Raw genomic sequence first — 12,074 nt, 5'->3', positions numbered from 1 at the left:
AAATTATCAATTTGAAGAATGTATTTTTCCTCTGTTAACAATTCGAGAACAATCCATAAAAAATAAAACTCAGTAGGATCAATTAAGCTCGAGCAAGCGAGCTTGAAAGTATTTTTTAGAGTTTTAAGATATTTTATACTAGTCTACATGGAGAAGAAAGGAGGGTTTGAACTCAAGAATAAGGTGGATTAAAGAGAAAGATCCTAACTCCACCATTTGCAGAATTTTTAAACCTAACTCCACGTTTGAGATTTATTTATTTTCTTATTTGAAAAACAAATTCAATACAATAGGCATGACTTTGGACAATCCTTAATTTACGTTCACGAGTTTCAACAAGTTTTTTTGTTGTGTATGGAGCCAATTAGAACAAATTCCCACTTGAGCTTTGCCTAGATATTAGTTTGATTGTTTACACAGTGTTTGGATGAGAAAATTTAAGATTATTAAAAAAATTTCGAAATGGTGGAAATAAAAAAAAAAATGACAAAATTTCATTTTCTAAAATTTGTGAATTTTTTTTATTTGATTAACTTAAAAGAACAATAGAATTTGAATATGAAATTTTTTTTGTTTTTAAACTCTAACTCATAAAAATTTGAAAATGACACTTATTTACATGCAATTTAAACTTGGGAATTGGAGGTCCCAAATGCCACAACCCAGCCCGGGGCGGACCACTTCTCGGGCCCGCTCCACCACCGTAGCACGATATTGTCCGCTTTGGGCTTACCATTCCCTCACGGTTTTGTTTTTGGGAACTCATGAGCAACTTTCCAGTGGGTCACCCATCATGGGATTGCTCTAGCCCCCTTCTCGCTTAACTTTGGAGTTCCTACGGAACCCGAAGCCAGTGAGCTCCCAAAAAGCCTCGTGCTAGGTAGGGATTGGAATATACATATAAGGATCACTCTCCTGGGCGATGTGGGATGTCACAATCCACCCCCCTTAGGGGCCCGACGTCCTCGTCGGCACATTTCTAGCCAAGGATTGGCTCTGATACCAATTTGTCACATCCCAGCTCGGGGCGGACCACTTCCCAGGCCCGCTGCACTACCGTAGCACGATATTGTCCGCTTTGGGCTTACCATTCCCTCACGGTTTTGTTTTTGGGAACTCACAAGCAACTTCCCAGTGGGTCACCCATCATGGGATTGCTCTAGCCCCTTTCTCGCTTAACTTTGGAGTTCCTACGGAACCTGAACCCAGTGAGCTCCCAAAAGACCTCGTGCTAGGTAGGGATTGGAATATACATATAAGGATCACTCCTTTGGGCGATGTGGGATGTCACACCAAATTTCAAGTTTTTTTCCATGCACAAATTCTAAAATTCTATATTTATGAATCCAAACAAGGGAATTAGTGTATATCAATTTATAAATTCTCACTTTTGTCAAAAATTTCAAATTTATTTCCCTCATCAACATAGTGTTAATATTTTGGCTTGGAGTCTCTTGGTTAAAGATAAACTTAGAAATCTCTAGTTAGGTTTTCAATTTGAATTACTTGAGGAGACACAGAGAGAATGATTAGTGTTTTAGCAAAAATTCGTCATTTTCGTTTTAGACGAATTTGTACCTGCAAAATAAATAAACATATTTAATTAAAGACCGACTTCGTTTAATTGCTTACTTGATTCCACCCGTAGTGTGTTTTTCTCTCTGCCTATGACTTTATGCCCTCTATCTCCCAAAACCCTAAATTTCTGAAAGCCTCCTAGCTGTCGGCCCCTTGCTCCAGCTTTAGGTTAGCGGCAGCCAGTGCCCACCCCTCCTCACCCTCCTCCCTTTTCCCTTTTCTTCCACCCTCTGATTCTTCCCTACTTCCCCATCTTTCCCTATTTTTGGTTTCCACCTTTTCCTCCAACTCACCCCCTCCCCCTTCCTCGATTTTTCCCTTCTCCAAACCACATGGTTGGCGATTTGGATTATCTTTTTATGCACTTAGCTTTCAGCTGTTTTTTATGTGAGCATTTTGTGTCTCAAGTTGTTCTAAGCTTAGTCTCAGTTTGCTCTGAGTTTATATTTAGATATGTTTTCTCTTGTTTCTCTCCAAATATCGCTCCTCACCGTGAATCTTCAACCATTTACCGTTGTTGCTCGTAGAATTTAAAGTGCATTTTGCACTATTTGGTAGGATTATGGGATTGCTCTCAGCAGCTGGTAGCTTGCCTACCCCCATTTTCTGTTCATTCTTTTGGTTCTTTGGCCCTTCTTCCAGGTGTTGGTGATGGATCTGAGGTAGTGATGTAGGTGTTTTGATGGAGGTGGTCGCTTTACATTTTCATGTCTAGGTTTTTCTATTTGTATGTTTCTCACTTTGGGCCCATTTCATTGTAACCTTACCTTGTACTAGCTTTCTCTTTCAATAAAATTTACTTGAATCTAACAAAAGACGTGGTGCATGACCAAGCATAATCGCGTTCTAGGATTCATACAGCTAACCCTAGTTAGTGGGAAAATGCTTTGTTGTTGTTGGTGTTGATAAAAAAAGAAGACCAAAGCCATGCGCCCAAGAAGAGGGTTTGACCAATAGATCTATGATACTTAAGTCAGAAGCTTGTTGAAATTTGGCAGGGAACTGGGATATTTATAGAGCATAAGGCCAGTCATGGGGAGAGATCTCGCGCAATAGGTCGTCATCTAGTTGGCTAAGATGTGTTATCCGTAGGATGAAGTTGGAAAGATTATTCTAGAGATATTATTTGATAAATATATCCACTTAACCAAAGTATTTCATCTGTAAAATGGATATTGAGTCCACTCCTTATACTATTTTAACATAATTTTCCTATATTAAAATAGGATAAATTCAGTTCTAGGATCACAAGATGGGGAAACTCGTTTTTCTTTCCTAAATTAAAGAAAGGAAAAAAGAAAAAGTCTAAAATTAGTCCTAAATCTTTATGGAAAAAAAGGTCATAAATCAATTAGGTAATTACAGCTAAATTCTACTTCTTTTTATTTTAAACTGAAAACATGATTTTAGTTCCTGGAACTCAATTTTCTTCACATAAAATCTGACGTAAATTTTTTTGCTCAAATAAAATCCATTGACTAGACTCCACATAAGCAAATTCATTAATTATGTTTGGCTTTACCCATTTAAAAATTTTTGGATGCCTAAAACACCCTTATTGAATGTTAATGTACACAATTAATTCTATGTAAATTGTAAGGCAGAATTAATGATTTTACAAAAAAAATATTTTGCATATAAATTTAGGGATTTGTTGGTTAGTTTGGCTCTTGAATTCCAATTTACCATTACAACGTGTCCATATTATATATAGGTAAGTTATTGTACTTTAAAATATATATAAAAAATTGTTGTCAAAGTAAAAATATATAAATTAAAGGAGATAAATATTGCAGGTAAATTAATTTTAGGACAAAGAAAAAGAAAATAATCAACTATAGGTAAATTATTTACATATACAATCTAGATATTTTATTAACATAAAAAATGTAGGTAAATCACGTGTGCATAATTTACATACTATTATTGAAATTTACCTACTTGCATAATTTACCTACTGTACTATTAATTTACCTACTTGCATAATTTAGGGAAAATGCAAACAAAACATGAGAATATTATTATTTATATAGGTAGAGTAGGGACGTTTAACTATTATATATAAGGAGAATAATTACACCGAATAATAATGTAGTTATTATTTAAAGTAATGCACTAGATTGTTGTAGAAATTAAAAATAAATAAATAGAAAAAACGTCAGGATGATTAATTAGATTTTAAGGCCCTTGATTGAAGCTAATTTTCAAGTGTTGGTGTGGCAAAAATTGTAAATAATTTGTATTAGTAGGCTACTTATATTCTTATGCGGCAGTTTATTTGACTTTTGGGTTTCTGTTGGATGTTTAATTATATGTGGGTTTATGTTTAGAAATCATGATTTTTCAGGACCAATATCTAATGAACCCTATTTTAAATTGCTAATAACAATTCCCTTTTAAAGGACCTAACTCAAATGATCTCTATTAATTAATGAAACCCTCCTTGTTAAACAAAAGATGGTGAAAAGACAATTTAGTCTTCTATCACACAAAAAGGGCAATAATGTAATTTCACAAGTTCAAATTTTACTGTTTTTTATTGAAGCCTCACCTACAGATGATGTTAAAATATATCTAATATTTAAAATAAAAAAAAACCCAAAAACAAAAATCTTCCACTCCCCCCACGTTCTCTTTCTCTCTCTCTCCCCCCTCTCTCCTTCTCATTTTCTAAAAAAATGTGTTCATACACACAGAATATGTAGGCAAATACTAGTTTTCTTTTTAAAAAAAATATTATTTTTTCAAATTCATTTTTAACGAAAATCTAACTAAGCATGCAGCAAGGCCTAACTCATAATTAACATCCCTTTCATTTCTGCCAAGAAGAATATCCCCTTCTTTAAAAATCAAAAAGCCCCTCACGCGCATTGGCTTTCGGAAAGAGCTTTTATTTAGACAAATCAGCTTGAATTTCCCGAGAAGTTCGTGATCAAACTGAACCTCAGCCGTCGGATTTACCTATTCTTTTTCTTCGGAAGTAACCCATCTCTCCTTTTCTACCTCCCTTCCAGTTCGTTGCCTCTCCGAATCTGTATCGTTACCTTTTCCCTCTCCACAATTGGCAGCCAAGCTTTTCCGGCCAAATTCTTGGTCGGTAAGTCGTTTTTACCTTCTTTCCCGTTTTACCGTGCTATAAAGTTTCCTTCTTTTTGCTTATTTATTGTGGGTTCAATTTATTTCTGGTTTTTATGATGTGTTTTTGAGAAAGTTCTGATTTTTCTAAGATTTTGGGGGGTTTTGCGATTTGGGTTTCTCTATTCTATTTTTCTCTGAAATTATTTGTTTGGTTGCTGGGAAAATCATTGATGTTTTTGTTTTTAATCCAACTATTTCATTGGGTTGGTATTTGCAAAGGAAAATGGAAAATGATTTATTGATTTAGCTTTTAGGAATTTAAGGAAAAAAAAATGGAACTTACATTCATTGAACTTTGCATGCAAAAGCAATTCCAAACTTCCTATTATTTTCTCTGTAATCAATTTGGCAAACATTTAAAAATTAATTTGTTTTAAAAGGTTTTGAATGGCTGTTACGATTGAGTTCATCTTGACTGTGTTTTTTTCTTTGAACAAGTTGAAAGATGGTTCTAATTACTCCTCGTGCATTTATGCAATAGTTTTTTGCTAATTACAGCTACAAATCAAGATAATTATGGGATAAGATTTACCATGTATTATTCCAGACTGGTTTGGTGATATATTCTAAGTTACTCCTTTGCCTTGTTCACTAATGTGCTGTTCCGTTGTCTCCATTTTTTAGGTTCAAAGGAGGCATAAGGCCTGGGGAGGGGAGGGTGAGCTGAAGTTTGGTGTTGGTAGATACTCTAAATGGGTTGCTTTAGTTCTAAGGCAAGGCGGCAGTTTCCTGGACACGAGGATCCCGTGAGTCTTGCTTCGCAAACGGCTTGTAAGTTGTTCAATGTTCTCATTTTTGTTATTGTTTTTTGCATTCTCCTTTTGAACGATGATGACCATGTGTTTACGCCCCGTAGTTTGTTGTAATCTTTTGGTTGTCAATGAAGGCCCTGTACACAGTTTATTAATCTTGACCTTTTGTTTTATAGGTTCTTCTCCTTTTTTCGTTTCTCTCAGCGATTATATTTATCTTTTGTGTCTAAAATATAAGACCACTTGGTCTCATGTTACTTCCTGAGTTTCAATTGCTGGCATTAGGCTTTGTTTCCTATGTGAACCTTTATATTCTACCTCAATTAATTGGTTATGGCCTCAAAAGATAATCAAGGCATTTGACTACAATATTTGTTTTGCCGCGGTATTTTGACATAATAATATAATTAAACTGATCATTTTATCTCTTTTCTCTCTCTAGCACATGCACAAAACTTACTCTTTCATTCTCATACCAATTTAACGCTTTCGTTTTGTTCCCCAGTTACTGTTAGTGAAGTTGAAGCACTCTTTGAGTTATATAAGAGTATCAGCAGTTCTGTGATTGATGATGGGTTGATAAACAAGGTATGTACCTGCTTGCAACCATCATGCTAATTCTCTCCCAGCCTTCTTTATTGTAGAACTTCAAGTTTTGATTAAAGTGAAAAGGACTTGGATTTCTAATGTTCGTATCACAGTTAATGTTAACAACATTTTACAATCGAAAGTTTCAACGGTGTTAAACTGTATTGGTCAGTGTATTACATGTTGTAACTGGATGGTTCGCTTTTACAGTTTGGTTCCAAATATATATATTTAAAATCAGTTTACAATTAAGACTACAAATATTTATACATAAAAAATATTTTTATTTATTTATACTGTCTGGTCAAAAGTTTTTGATATACGTTTATTTACTAACGTAATACTACAAACTTTATATGCAAATATCTGTTAGGAAAATGTGACATTTGAGTGTTCTTGGTGAATATGCAGGAAGAATTTCAGCTAGCCATTTTCAAGAATAGAAAGAAAGAAAATCTCTTTGCAAATCGGGTATGTATCTATAGTTTTAATTATTAGTGTAGTTTTTTATTGTGTGCAGATTATGCTGTATGTATAAACATAGAAATCATGCTGTTAAGTATATTCCAGAAACATATAAAACTAATTTCTTGAAATTTGTGTACTTTTTAACAGTTCATGCATTAGATGACTGGTAGTAATTTAACTTTCAGCTATGCATAGGTTGTTGACTTATGCTCAATGTATTTGTCCACATTCTGTATTGTGGTGAACAAATTAACTTTATGCAGGTGTATCAGTTGTTAAATGAGTTTCATCCGCCTAAATTAATAACTAGATGTAATTTAAATTTAGAGTAATTGGAGGTATTCAATTCCTATATTTCACTGAATCATGATATGACCTGGTGAATCTAACCATTTTCTCTCTAAATTTCTGTTTTGGTTCAAGTTTTGACTTTTGTTCTTGAACCAACTCTATATGCAGATATTTGATATGTTTGATGTTAAACGGAAGGGTGTGATTGACTTCACCGACTTTGTGAGATCACTCAATGTTTTCCATCCCAATGCCTCGCTAGAAGACAAGATTGACTGTAAGTTGAATGAACACATAGATATCTTAAATGTATTTCAAAGAACAGAGTTCCTTTATTTACCACAGAACCTCTAATGCCTATACTATATTCTAAAGTTTGCATTTTTATGTTGTGTTGCAGTTTCATTCAAGCTTTATGATTTGGATAGCACGGGCTTTATTGAGCGCCAAGAGGTATATTGGTGTTTATCTTCGTCTTTTTTTTCCCTCTTTCTTTACATTGTATGCTTCATCTGGGTATGCCGAAGTGGGTTAGGATATAAAACAATCAGAATTGCAGGGCTGGTTAAAAATTGTGTACCCATAGGAAGTGGGACTGTAATCAGTATCTTTCTGTCATTCATTGAGTGAAACTACAACACATTACACTATTGCAGGGGTGATTGAGCAGGACGCATGGGTTAGAAAATTAAACTATATTAAGCTAATCTTATTAAACACCAGAAGAAGGATGAGGATATCGACAGATAATTTGTTAGAATTCTCACAAAATGGATATCAAAATTTTCAGCAGCTTGTAAACTCTCTGATTTTTTTCTTTCTTTTTATAGCTCTGAGAATATGAGCAAAAAGATCTGAGCCAAAAGAGAATAATACACTTGAAATGTTTGAGCATGTACTATAATTTGTACCACTTCACTTCCATATTCTGAAACTGCTTATGAATATACGCAAATCTGCTAAATTTCTTCCCATATAGATTTTCAGATCTTTTAAAGTTTTTGAGTGTCTTTGTAATTTTTCTTTTCACGTGTTTTCCCTTTATAACACTTGTCCACTACGGTAATGCAATCTATTCACCTACGATAATATTAAACCTCCCTGTATGCATCTTCATTGTTTTTGGTTTTGGCAGGTCAAACAAATGTTAATTGCACTTCTTTGTGAATCTGAAATGAAGCTGGCTGATGAGACCATTGAGATAATTCTCGATAAGGTATGTTGTCATTTGTCATCGATGAAATGTCTGACCACCTCAGGTGACACAGAAGTGTATACATTTGTCTTTTGAAACTCATCAAAGCCTTCCAGATTGTTTATCCGCTAAATATTATACACCAATTTCGGTGCATTTTGTGGAGATTCACAGTAAACACAATTTAGAGTCATCCTTTTAGAGTTGTCAATGTTTTTTCTTCCAATTTTTCCATTTGGCATCACAAATTTATTAGATTCTTATGTTTGTGGACAGACTTTCTTGGAAGCTGATGTAAATCAAGACGGGAAGATAGACAAGTATGAATGGAATAATTTTGTCTCAAAGAATCCGTCATTGTTAAAGATCATGACCCTCCCCTATCTTCGGTATGGAACGGTTTTTTTCTATCTCATGCGTAGAAGTCAGTGTTTCGTAAAAAATTCACTAGTTTTGAATCTTTCTATTCTTGACTGAATGCAGGGATATTACTACCACATTTCCAAGTTTTGTATTTAATTCCGAGGTTGATGAGATTGCTACATGAGAGGCAATCGCTTAGAAAGGATAGTGTTTAATTTAGTTCCTTGTAGTTTTTATATTTACTAATCGACTAGTGTTCAGAAGAAAAAAAAAAGAAACGGAATGAAATTGGTATGTTGATGAAAGGGGGGAGAGCTGCTATCTGCGTTCGGGCATAAGGAAAGTCACCTCAGTAGTAGTTTCTTTGTGATTGATTGTAAAGCACCATCCATGTGATGGAAAATTTCTAGCCATTTTTGGTGTTGGCGACTTTTACTTGATTGGGGAAGTCGGATTAATGTTTTTAACTGTAGATTTGTAGGTTGTGTTTCTTTGTTTTGGGTCCGAAAAGACGTTTGACAAGTTTGCTTATCGGCCTCCTGGAATTTCTGAAATGTCTTTTCAAAACACCTGTTAGCCCTCTCATTTTCATACTCTTTCCATGCCATTCTGTTTGTGTGGTTACAGTTAAGCTACGTCAACATTTTATATTCCTATTACTTTTTGTTTTATTATTCTATAAAAAATTAATATAAAATGTTGACGTGACTTAACTGTAATCACACATCACAGAAGAGCATGCGAAGAGTATGAAAATGGAAGGGTAGACAATCCACCTCCCATAAAAGCATCGAGTGTTCTGGGGCTTACAGAAGGATGATGATTGAAAAACTAAGGTTTATTTTTAGCTGTGCTCTCTGGAACTTGATTTCGATCTCATTTTGCCTTCTGAAACTCAAAACTTGCTACTTTGCTTCTTAGAACTCACAAGTCATCATTTTGCTTTCTGGAACTTGATGTCGATCTGTCTTTGCCTTGTAAAACTCAAAAGTTATTGCTTCACTTTTTGAAACTCAATATTCAGTTTACTTTGGCTTGGTTTTATCTACTCCATGCCATAATAGTTAGTTTAGATTGAAAAAAAAAAAAAAAAAAATTTAATTTTTAAGCATTGTATAACATATTAAAAAATTAAAAGAAAAGTAGAAAAAATAGCAAAAACAATTCCTAGGTTTCATCCCTCCGACCTCTCTCTCCCATCTCTCTCTAGTTGTTATCCATACATTCATCTCTTCTCGCTCCATCTCCAACAATCTTACCAAAGTTCCACTGATTTTGTTATTTTTTGTGTTCTCAATGGATGTGGCTGGTGAAGAGAGAAAGATGATTTTTTTTTTCTTTTACTGTTCATTATTTCAAGGGTGATTTGACATATTACCAATTATAAAATTTGAATGGATGAATTTATTTAAAAAAACAGAAAATTAAAATTAAAAAAAAAAGACAATTTAGAGCGAATTTTGAGTTTCAAGGAGTAAAGCGATGAGTTTTGGATTTCATGAAGTAAAGCGGGATCAAAATTGAGTTTCAAGGAGTAAGCTGACGACTTTTGAGTTTTAAGAGGCAAAGTGGGATCAAAATCGAGTTTCAGAGAGTAAGTTGACGACTTTTGAGTTTTAAAAGGCAAAGTGTGATTGAAATCAAGTTCTAGAGAGTGTAGGAAAAACTAAGCCTTAAACTAAATGAGAGGAACTGCCACGAGAAATTCTATGGTTTTTGTGTTTTTGACAAAAGATTTAACAGTTGAAAAACCCTAAATATCTCGTACTCTCCAAATTGACAAATCAATAAATCTTGATTGCCTACCTTAAAAATTTAACAAGCATGCGATGATGCATATGGATGGAATGCTAAGAAAAGGGATGAATCAGTCGGATATATTTTCCCAAATTTGTCAGAATTTTACATGGTAATAAGTAATAACTTTTGGGTGACAAATTTGAATCTGCACACATGAAATCTGAATTTACCCGATTAATGTTCCCGATTCAATCCAAAACCATACATGGTATGTTAATGTCCAACCAAAAGGAAAAGAGTAGTCCGGATATGTGTGCGTGCATATATAACATACAACATGAACAAGAATCATCACTCTCGGGAAGCATTAACGATTAGGTTTGGTCACACAATGGTTGGGAGTAGCCGTATTATGTTCGTTCTTTTTGCCGTGGTGGTACTCACACTGGGCCAATCTTCACGTCCGGTCTCGGCATGGCTGGCCGGGGAGGTCCTTCTCGAGATACAAAACGTTATGGACCCTTCGAAGGCTAAAATCGAAGTTCATTGCAAGTCCGGGGACGACGATCTGCAAAACCATGTACTCGACTATGGCAAGATTTACAGCTTCAAATTCGAGAATAACGTTCTGGACACAACCCTTTTCTATTGCTACTTTCAGTGGAAAAATCCTGAGGGAAAATGGATCCAAACCTCCCATGACATATACGACGCCAAGAGGGATCAAGAACGTTGCATGAATCATTGCCAGTGGCGGGTTGCAGAAGAAGGCTTCTTTTCTTACAGCATTATGAACGACGTTTGGGAAAACCTCTACAATTGGACCTAAATGAAAACTACGTACTTTGTGTTTTTCTCATTCGTCGATGATGAGTACTGGTCCTTAATTTAATACACATCGTTTTTTTGTTCAGCTTATTTGAGTTAATTTGAGGTTTTCTTGATTATAAATGCCAACAGGATCCTCTCATAATTCTTGAGATCTGTGAATTATGTCCGTTTATCGTAAATCGTGCGGTCAGCTTTTGTCAAGTACTGTTTGTGTTTAATTTTAAATAAAAATAATTAAAATGATTTTTAACCATATGATGTACGACGAACGGACACGATCACGAATTTCTAAAATCCTTACAAAAAAGATTCGACGAGAATCTGGATTCTTATAAATGCATGTGTGAATGTTAATTTACCTATTTATTTACTAGAGGAGGGTAATGGTTAATCTACGTACTCCTTAGTTGAAAATGAATTGTGCATTCAAGGCGCGACTGAGGACATGAGAGCGCATACATACACACGAGAAGGCTCTTGGTCAGGCACCCCGATTACTCTTAGAAAATCAATGTATTGTATTACTTTATTATTTAGAATTAAGTACTTAAAATCTTCTAATTTTTTAATATCATTTTAAATTGATCTTAATTTTTTTAAACATTCCAAACATGTATCTAATTTATTGAAAATACCACATCCGTTAAGTCCCAATTAATTTCATCTTTAAATATATATGTAGCAACAATGGATCCCACTTATTGCTTACTTGGACACTAAAATAATAATAAGAATAACTTCAAAAAAGATGATGTGGAAGGTTTTTTTTATTTTTTTGATAAACGATATTATCTACAGATGTGAGCTTAGGTTCATAACAAACTAGTAATAATGCAGTTTAAATTCGTCTTTGACGAAAATTAAACCTAAAACAACCTCTCATATACAAATAAGAAAAAATATCACTAACAATACTAAATGATCATTATAACATTATATACGTTAAAATAAAAGATATTATATTCACACATCCCAAATCATTTCTTCCACACTCTTTTAAAATTTTAATATTATCTACACACCATTAACATTTGATAGAAAAATATTAAAAAGTTAAAAAGGTATGAACGAAGTAATTTGAGATATGTGAATATAATCTCTGTAAAATAAAATCACATCGTAATTAAAAA

At 34.1% G+C, this 12,074-nt stretch overlaps 1 protein-coding gene across 1 annotated transcript; it reads left to right on the top strand.

Annotated features, from left to right (window-relative positions):
* The first annotated feature begins 4,409 nt into the window (after positions 1-4,409).
* LOC137722496 (calcineurin B-like protein 1) lies at positions 4,410-8,840 on the top strand. The gene is made up of 9 exons (XM_068461512.1): positions 4,410-4,675; positions 5,341-5,487; positions 5,974-6,056; positions 6,468-6,527; positions 6,984-7,092; positions 7,216-7,268; positions 7,951-8,031; positions 8,287-8,399; positions 8,494-8,840. The coding sequence occupies exons 2-9, from the start codon at positions 5,409-5,411 to the stop codon at positions 8,555-8,557; spliced, it is 642 nt and encodes a 213-aa protein (XP_068317613.1). The 5' UTR covers positions 4,410-4,675; positions 5,341-5,408; the 3' UTR covers positions 8,558-8,840.
* The last annotated feature ends 3,234 nt before the right edge of the window (positions 8,841-12,074 follow it).

This window comes from Pyrus communis, chromosome 17 (genome assembly GCF_963583255.1).
Source record: "Pyrus communis chromosome 17, drPyrComm1.1, whole genome shotgun sequence".
Classification (NCBI taxonomy): Eukaryota; Viridiplantae; Streptophyta; class Magnoliopsida; order Rosales; family Rosaceae; genus Pyrus; species Pyrus communis.
This window is presented reverse-complemented; position numbering and strand designations above follow the sequence as displayed.

Bases quoted from the DNA above. Each gene is read 5' to 3' on its own strand.
- LOC137722496 (XM_068461512.1), top strand. From the start codon at position 5,409: ATGGGTTGCTTTAGTTCTAAGGCAAGGCGGCAGTTTCCTGGACACGAG. The intron at 7,269-7,950 runs GTATATTGGTGT...TGGTTTTGGCAG, and splicing joins GCTTTATTGAGCGCCAAGAG to GTCAAACAAATGTTAATTGC. The intron at 8,032-8,286 runs GTATGTTGTCAT...GTTTGTGGACAG, and splicing joins TTGAGATAATTCTCGATAAG to ACTTTCTTGGAAGCTGATGT.